The sequence below is a fragment of the Toxorhynchites rutilus genome, chromosome 3 (assembly GCF_029784135.1).
Source record: "Toxorhynchites rutilus septentrionalis strain SRP chromosome 3, ASM2978413v1, whole genome shotgun sequence".
NCBI classification, from domain to species: Eukaryota; Metazoa; Arthropoda; class Insecta; order Diptera; family Culicidae; genus Toxorhynchites; species Toxorhynchites rutilus.
The window spans coordinates 92,384,783-92,394,423 of NC_073746.1; the positions used below are offsets into that span (position 1 = coordinate 92,384,783).

At 43.7% G+C, this 9,641-nt stretch overlaps 1 protein-coding gene across 1 annotated transcript; it reads left to right on the plus strand.

Moving 5' to 3' along the window:
• Window positions 1-2,924: 2,924 nt before the first annotated feature.
• On the plus strand, window positions 2,925-8,700 carry LOC129773310 (uncharacterized). The gene is made up of 3 exons (XM_055776911.1): window positions 2,925-3,083; window positions 3,131-8,198; window positions 8,516-8,700. Exons 1-3 carry the CDS (start codon window positions 2,925-2,927, stop codon window positions 8,698-8,700), a joined length of 5,412 nt encoding a protein of 1,803 aa, XP_055632886.1.
• The last annotated feature ends 941 nt before the right edge of the window (window positions 8,701-9,641 follow it).

Below are 9,641 nucleotides of genomic sequence, written 5' to 3' on the forward strand. Positions count from 1 at the left end.
TGTTTTGTGGGTGGTTGCGCGTAGAATGATTCCTCTATTTTATGATGTTTAGATATTTGCTTTTCAATTCAGTCCAAGCTAGATACCTGTGAAAATCCTAGTTGTATAATATTGATTGAACTACTAGAAGACTGCATGCAAAATAAACACATTTATCTTCGACATGATTTTCCTTACAGATATAAAATTTCTAGAACAGCTGATCTTGGGATAATTTGGTCGATGTTCAGTCAGACCTGACTAAGTAACAAAACAAGAAAAAAAACAATTTTCTGACAACCAACACAATGGAAAGAATTTCAAATGGAACATTGGATTTCTTCACGTCAGAAGATTCCTCTCTTCGTCCTTCAATGAACACGGTATAGTAACTCATATCGATACACATTTTTTATGCTTTTCAGATAGTTCACAGTTTTTGAAAAGGTGATCGAATGTATTATTACATCTTGTTCAGACAGAGTGGACCAAGCGTCAGAGAGTAAACAATTATAATAACTAAACTTTTCATGATCGATTTAAAATCCAACCGTGGACTGAGAATGTAGCGGTGAATCTGAATTCAAAATCAAATATATATCTGAAGAATCTGGGACTTTCGCTAAAGAAGAGTAGACGGCGGAAAACCAGTCACTGGATGTAATTTTCACTGACTGTGAAAATGGTGATCTTGTAGGTTCTATCGTGTTTCTAACATATTTGATGAACGTAATTGAAATATTACAGTTTAATTCTAAGATTGAATTCACCTTCTTGTGTCAATAAATTCAGTCCGATTTCACTGAACACCGACCATATGTGAGGACCTCAGAAGTGTAAGTGACTTGATCGATTCTTATTCCATCAATTTTTTTTTTCGTTAAAACTCTGCAGCGAAAACATTCCAATTTGAGTTCACTATAGAAATCCAAATTGTCTAAATTGTCAGATACACCTAGGAATGTGTTTGCAGCCAGTGTTTGACCAAAAGAGAGAGTTGTTGAAGAGAAAATCGAATATGTCACTTACACCTCTTTCCTTTTGAGCCCCTCATTGTTACGTTATTTTTCATGTTCTTATTTGTTCTTATTTTTTCAAGGGATTTTATCCCGACGGGCATTTGTCCCTGCTTGCGTGTAGATTATATTTTGACGTAGGATTACGTCTTTCAGTAGAGGTGCCAAATCAGAAAACAGGTAATGTCTTCTTCTTCTGTCTGGGAACAAATTTTTTTTTGTGTTTTTCCGAAAGATTATGTTTTATGAAGAAAAGTGACATTTACCAACAAGCAACATGTGAGACCTATGCGTATATAAATCTCACTGTCGTGTTCAGTTAATCTTTCTTTAATTTATTTGTTCGAGAATTAGTTCGTTCTTCCAAATCAGAAATGGGTGCATTAGTCCTGATGAAAGCGTGACATAAAATTATTGTACTTGAACCGATTCATTTATTATGGATCTTTAAAAATACATGGTATGACAGTTATGCCTAGAATATCAACATGGAAAATTGAGCCTGAAGTTGTTTTTTTTTCAATCTGCGAATATTTTTTCTATGTTTTCCCGGAAGATTATGAATCAAAACATCGTTTTATAAAGAAAAGCGGAAATTGTTATAAAGTACCATTGGGTAACTATGCGTAGATCGGCAGTATATAACTATTACAATAAAAGCACTTTTGGCCATTAAACAATGTATGAGTTTATCCCATTTAGTATGATATGCACGATTATCCATTTCAGTCACAATAGGTAACATCTTTAGCCCTACATTGAAAAAATATTCGATTTTACAACTTTTTTTCATATAATAGAAAATGTACTCTTTTCAATTGTTACAGTAGAAACCGTTTACCATCTTGAACAACAATAATGTAGGCTACAGTATCTTTCAGAAAACGGGGATTGTAGTAGGTATATTCCATAAAGAGACCACTTTACCACCAATTCCTCTACAGCCTAATACCTTCCTAACATAGTTCTTCGCTGAAATTGATAAAGAGTGACTTGTAGTTGTTACTTGTCTTTCGGACAGAACTTGGAAGCTATCAATATTACAATTGTTTGCAAAAATCTAACTTATATTGACACTACCCAAGTAAAATTTTCTCTTCATTTTACGTGTAAAAACTTAAAGTTGAAGCGGATTCTTTGAATTTTAAGATGACATTTTATGTCGCCCTTAGGATGTGCTGTTCAGAATTAGAGTGGTCTGAAAATCTGCGGAAAAAATATAAAATCACACCTTAATTGTTGTACGCTCCCGTCCTCAAAGGCGCGTACCCAGCCCGAAGGGGGGATGGAAAATTCCATTACCAACCGTAACCTTCCATCAGCTTGAGACACAATAGAGTGCAACACTGTCTCAATATCTCTTGTACCAAGCTTTGTCAGGTCACAGTGTGCGATCTATACTTCCTTTGTACACATATATATATTATTGTACCGTCAATAAAATATTCAGTATTCCTCCAACCTTCACAGTGTACACATCGTACAAAAATCTTTGGAGGTTTTCCTTGTTCCCCTGATTTTTATCATCATTCCTCCAGGTCCTTTCGAATCCACTGGCGGAACTGACCCACAGTATTCCCCTTTGGACACCGATTGGATCTCAGCAGAAGCCAGATCGGCTTCAAGGGAATCCACATACAGTCCTCTCAACACCAGCTGCAGCAGTCACTCGACAAAGGGAGTCAAGCCGTCGACCTTCAGTGGTGACTGTACATCTGGTCCTTCGAACCGGATTGTCCGGAGACAATCCACGAAAAATTGCGTAATTAAATCCGCACCTCAGATCGGTGTAAGAGCGTCCTTCGCGGCTAAAACAGCGTAAGGGAGCGTACACGCGGCTCAGACAGCGAACAATAGATACGTTTCTATTGTGAATAGAAACAAAGGAGCACCTTTGTGGTTTCCAACAACGAACTGGATAGCGACAATATGTCCATCAAGCATTCTCCGGTGAAAAAGGTCAACCGATCATCACTCGAAACATCACTCCAAGATGAAGACTCGTTCGCAGGATTTTCTACCCAGGAAATCGGATCTAACACCAAGGCAAAGAAAGGTTATCTGTCGCTTCTTCGTCAGCGTGAGCAGGTGAACCAAAATTGGTCCGTGTGCAGAATTCCCTATTGTCTGCACAGGGCCAAGTTAGTTTAGCCCAGTTAAAGACATACATGAAGAACATCGACGCAGCCTACTCCGAATTCAGCGGCTTCCATAGCAGAGTAATGGCGTCGATTGACGAGGAATGTGTTCCAGCTCAGGAAGAAATCTATACCAACTTCGAAGAACGTTTCAACGAGGTTTCGACGACCATCGAAGAAATGATGATGGCCTACTCTACTGATCGTACCACTCAGGGTGTTGTACAACAAGGAGTCTCACTCCCACCACAAATAATCGTCCAGCAACAAGCGCTGCGAGCCCCCTTGCCAACGTTCGACGGCCAGTATCGAAATTGGCCCAAGTTTAAGGCGATGTTTCTGGACCTGATGGACGCTTCTCGTGACTCCGACGCAGTGAAGCTGTACCATCTGGAGAAGTGCTTGATCGGTGATGCGAAGAATGTAATAGACGCTGCTACCATCCGAGACGGCAACTACGAACATGCGTGGCGTCTTCCCAAAGAGAGATACGACAACAAGCGGCTGATCGTTGACACCCATATCCAAGGCATCAAGAATCTTCCGAAAATGAAGAAGAAATCATCAAGGGAACTGCGAACTCTGCTCGACGAATGTACGCGCCATGTCGAGGGTTTGCGGTTCATGGAGCAGGAGCTAACCGGAGTATCAGAACTATTCGTGGTCAACATCCTGACTGCAGCCTTGGATCGTGAAAGTCGTGAAATCTGGGAGAAGAGTTTAAACAAACGAGAACTCCCGAAATATCAAGACACCATCGATTTCCTTCAAGACTGGTACCTGGTATTGGAGAGGTGCGAGGAAGCCTCATCAATTTCAACTTCGAATACGGTGAAACAGAAAGATTTTGCATTGTCGGAAGGTGCGTCACGAGCGTATCATGCTAGTACATCGCCAGCCAGCGTTACATGTGAGTTGTGCCCCGGACAGCATCTCAACTTCAAGTGCCCCGTGTTTCGCAACATGTCCGTTGCTCAGCGGCACGCCAAAATCAAAGAGGAGAAAGCGTGCATCAATTGTCTTCGTAAGGGCCACCAAGTCAGTGCCTGTCCGGTCGAAAGAACCTGTGCTAAGTGCGCAGCCAAGCATCACACGTTGCTCCATCTCGAAAGGAATCAGCAGTTAACGACAGACACGATCAATCAACCCCGTCAACCAACGGAGATACAGGCTCCAATTCCGTGGCAATCTGTTCCGCCGGTTGGAGAATCTGTTAATGCTTCATGCTCCAGCGTCGTAAGACCAACAAAGCATGTTCTGTTGCTGACAGCCGTGGTCAACGTGTATGATAAGGACGGTCATCCGCATGCCTGTCGGGCACTTCTGGATTCCGGATCCCAGATGAATTTCTTGTCAGAATTTATGGCGAGAACTCTCGCCGTTACGAAACTTCCTGCTAACATACCAGTAATTGGAATCGGTGGTATCAAATCCCACATTCGACAGAAGGTCATCGTGCAAGTTACCTCTAACTACAGCCTTTTTAACAAGAAGATGAAATTCTTGGTTACGCCCAGAGTTACTGGGTCCGTTCCGTCTACAAATATTGACATCTCCAACTGGCGTATTCCAGCCGGAATGCAGTTAGCGGATCCACTCTTCCAAACCCCGGGAAAGGTGGATATGTTAATCGGAGCGGAGTTTTTCTTCGAACTCATGATGCAAGGGCAGCTGCATCTCAGCCACAACCTACCATTGCTACAAGAGACCAAATTTGGGTGGATCGTTACCGGAGTCTACGAAGAACAGCCAACAGAAGTCTATTCCAATGTGGCTTCTATGGACGATCTCCATCATACCATCCAACGGTTCTGGGAGATTGAGGATCTCGGCAGCACCCCGCTGCAATCAAACGAACTACAAGAAGTTGAAGATCACTTCCATGATACGTACCGTCGTGACGAGAACGGCAGATTCGTCGTACAGCTTCCTTTCCGTAATTCGGTTGTCAACCTACCTAGCAATCGATCACTCGCCTTGAAACGTTTCTTCCTGCTCGAACGACGCCTGGCACGCCAGCCAGAACTGAAACAGCAATATACTACCTTCATCAAGGAGTACCAGGATCTCGGACACTGCAAGGAAGTCCGAGAATCAGATGATCCACCAGCCAAACAAGTTTACTATCTACCTCATCATGCGGTGCTGAAACCTTCGAGCACCACAACGAAAGTCAGAGTCGTGTTCGATGGCACAGCTAAATCATCGACAAACTCGCTCAACGACGTGTTGAAAGTAGGACCAACGGTACAAAGTGACCTGTTTTCAATCGTCCTACGTTTCCGGAAGTATCGGTACGCTTTCACCGCCGACGTCTGCAAAATGTACCGACAAATCCGGGTTGACGAGAGGCAAACCTGTTTCCAGCGAATATTCTGGCGCGACAAACCTACTGAATCCCTGAGGGTGTTAGAATTGACCACCGTCACATACGGGACGGCCTCAGCTGCTTACCTTGCAACCAGATCCCTGAGGCAACTCGCAGAAGACGAAGGGGATAATTATCCAACCGCCAGCAAGGTGGTACAGGATGACTTCTACATCGACGACGTGTTATCTGGTGCGGACACAATCCATGCAGCAATCCAGCTGCAATTTGATTTGCAAGAACTTCTCGCCAGGGGTGCCTTTCCACTGAGGAAATGGTGCTCAAACTCACCGGAAGTACTGCGGAACGTTCCAGAAGATGATCGTGAGCTGATATTCGACGTAGATGATTCATCCACTAACGCATCGATCAAGACACTTGGTCTCCTGTGGGACCCAACACAAGATGATTTCCGGATCGCCGTTTCCAAATTAATTGGTGATAAGCCCATCACCAAGAGGTATGTCTTCAGTGAGATCGCAAAGATGTTTGACCCCCTCGGATTCGTGTCATCTGTGTTAGTGTTAGCTAAGGCGCTGATGCAGCGCATTTGGTCGGCCAATTTGGAGTGGGATGATATTTTGGACCCCATCCTCTTCCAAGAGTGGGTTAAAATTCGTGACTCATTGACCGAGCTAAGCACGCTGCGCATTCCCAGGTGCGTAATATCACCCGATACCGTTCGCTGCGACATTCATGGCTTCGCAGATGCATCTGGCAAGGCCTATGGAGCTTGCCTCTATCTTGCTTGTACAACAGCTGATGGAAAAAAATCTGCTCGTTTGCTGTGTAGCAAGTCTAAAATTGCACCGCTCACCGAGATGTCCATCCCAAGGAAGGAGTTGTGCGCTGCTCTCCTGTTAGCTCGACTGTTATCCAAGGTGCTCGCAGCTATAAAATCAACTGTCGACAGTGTGAAGCTCTATTCAGACAGTCAAATCGTGCTAGCCTGGTTGAAGAAGCACCAACAACAATTGGAGGTGTTCCAAAGAAACCGTGTGGTGGAAATCAACCGTCTAACGAAGAGTGAGCAGTGGAGATACGTCCACACCAGTGAAAATCCAGCCGACATCATTTCGAGGGGTCTTTTTCCTGCGGCCCTCAACAGAAATCGGTTATGGTGGGAGGGTCCCTCCTTCCTGACAAGTGAAGATCCCAAAATCGACGATTCTCCGCTCATTTTAATTCCGGATGAAGAGCTTCCGGAAGTCATGGGCGATATCATCGCCGTACCATCAGTCGCTGCAAGTTTTCTACCGATTTTCGAAAGGTCAAGTGACTTTCGGAGGCTACAAAGGGTAATTGCATTCGTATTAAGATACGTCAGCAACTTACGTCATCCAAAACCAGAACGAAATCTGAAGCCACACTTATCCGTCCCTGAAATAAGAAGGTCGTTAGAATGCATCATCAGGTTAGTTCAATCACTGGAATATCCTGAAGAAATTAGCTGTATTTCCAGGGGAGAAGTCCCAAAAAATCTGGCCAACCTTAGTCCGTTTATGGATGACGAAGGCCTACTCGGAGGTCGCCTCCAAAATTCAAACCTGCGATATAACTCTAAGCACCAACTGCTTCTACCTCATGGACATCCTGTCGTCGAAGCGCTGGTACGTGCAATACACGTTGAACATCTTCACGTAGGGCCATCTGCACTTCTAGCCATCCTACGGGAGATGTTCTGGATAACGAGGGCGAAATCAACAGTTAGGAAGGTTTGCCGAAGATGCATAAGCTGCTTCAAGGTCAACCCGAAGGAATCCCATCAGCTAATGGGAAATTTACCACAGAACCGTGTGGTGCCAGCGTTTCCCTTCGAGAACACCGGTGTAGATTACGCTGGTCCTATCACCATCAAGGAAGGGCGATACAAGCCGAAGCATGTAAAGGGGTACATCGCCGTCTTCCTGTGCTTAGCAACGAAGGGAATCCATATCGAGTTGGTGTCGGACCTGAGCACCGAAGCGTTTTTGGCTGCCTTGGATCGATTCGTCAACCGTAGAGGTCTGGTGAAACGGATGCTCTCAGACCATGCAACTAATTTCACTGAAGCCTCTAAGGAGTTGCATCACCTTTATCAGCTTCTGAAGGACGAAACTACACAAGCCAAGATTGTGGAGTTCCTATTATCCAAGGAGATCGAATGGCTTTTCATTCCGCCTAGAGCCCCCAATTTTGGTGGCTTGTGGGAGGCCGGGGTGAAGAGCGTGAAAACACACCTCAAGAGGGTCCTCCAGTCAGCCATCCTCACCTTTGAAGAGTTATACACCGTCTTAACACACATCGAGGCAGTTCTTAATTCGCGCCCGTTGTATGCTCTGTCGGAGGATCCTAACGATCCTTTGCCCATCACCCCAGCGCATCTCATGTTACTAAGACTGCTGGAACCAGTGCCGAAGCCGACACATTTGGATGTGCCAGTACACCGTCTGTCACGGTGGCAATACCTCAATTTTTTGCGCGACCATTTCTGGAAGAGATGGTCTAAGGAGTATTTGTCTACGCTCCAAGCTAGAAGCAAGTGGACAAGAACGCAACCAAACCTACAACCAGATATGATCGTCGTAATCGTCGAAGACAATTCTCCAGCTCAATCGTGGAACCTAGGAAGGATTATCAAGACGTATCCGGGAAGGGATATGATCGTTAGAGTGGCTGACGTCAAAACGGCCACCGGAGTATACCGGCGAGCTGCAAGTTAGCTTATTCCCCTCCCGACCATGGACAACGACGAGCTGTTATCCACCCGGGGAGAATGTACGCTCCCGTCCTCAAAGGCGCGTACCCAGCCCGAAGGGGGGATGGAAAATTCCATTACCAACCGTAACCTTCCATCAGCTTGAGACACAATAGAGTGCAACACTGTCTCAATATCTCTTGTACCAAGCTTTGTCATGTCACAGTGTGCGATCTATACTTCCTTTGTACACATATATATATTCACAGTGTACACATCGTACAAAAATCTTTGGAGGTTTTCCTTGTTCCCCTGATTTTTATCATCATTCCTCCAGGTCCTTTCGAATCCACTGGCGGAACTGACCCACAGTATTCCCCTTTGGACACCGATTGGATCTCAGCAGAAGCCAGATCGGCTTCAAGGGAATCCACATACTGTCCACTCAACACCAGCTGCAGCAGTCACTCGACAAAGGGAGTCAAGCCGTCGACCTTCAGTGGTGACTGTACAATTGTCTAGATTTAAAGGTTTTAACCTGAAAATAAATAACAAAAATTCGAGAATGAGCATATTCAGCAAAATAGTGAACATATGCGTTACTATTATTTTGAATGTATGAAAAGTCTGAAGTAATTCTTTTTATTTAGAAGATATGTATTCCCAAAATTTTAAAGCTACCATGTGTTTTCATTGTTTGGAATTGCATATGAAGATGCACAATAATTTTAAAGCAAACACAGGGTTTAATATATAAAAAAATATCTAAACAAAATAAAAAGACCCACATTCCTAAATCTTTGATGATAAAAATGCGAAGAAAATATTTAAATCTTTCGCATAAAGCTTTCGAAGTTTTAATTTTTTTTTTCCATAGAAAGTTTCCATGGCAGCAAAAACAATCTAAAATAGATCAAGCGGTCAGAGGGGGGTCTTCGTAGCCACTTGGTTACGCGTTCGCTTACCAAACGATCGATCGTGAGTTCAAACTCAGGGCCCTCAATTGACCATCTTTGTGTTGTTATAGAATAACTACGTCCACGCAACCATCATCAGCGATGGAAATCGATCCACGGTGGAACAAAGATCGATTCATTCATACAACTGCTCTGCTCTGCAAGAAACATCGGGCTGCTGTTCTATAAATAACTCAACAATGATCAATATCAACTGTCTCCGCTGTCCGGTCTGCTGAACAATGGAAGAACAGAAAGAATACCCTTACGCCTAAATGGCTACTACTGTGTAATTTACCATAATGTAATGGAACAGAAAACTTAACGCCTAAATGGCTACTACTAACTACTGTGTAATTTACAATTTATAGAAACATAAACATATGTACCTGTACACGATTAAAACCTGGCTCTGTTACAGCTAAAATGCTAATGAGCCTAATAAATCAATAAATGGGATAAAAAAGAGCGGTCAGATATCATAAAAATTGGAATTTTCTGTAAAAT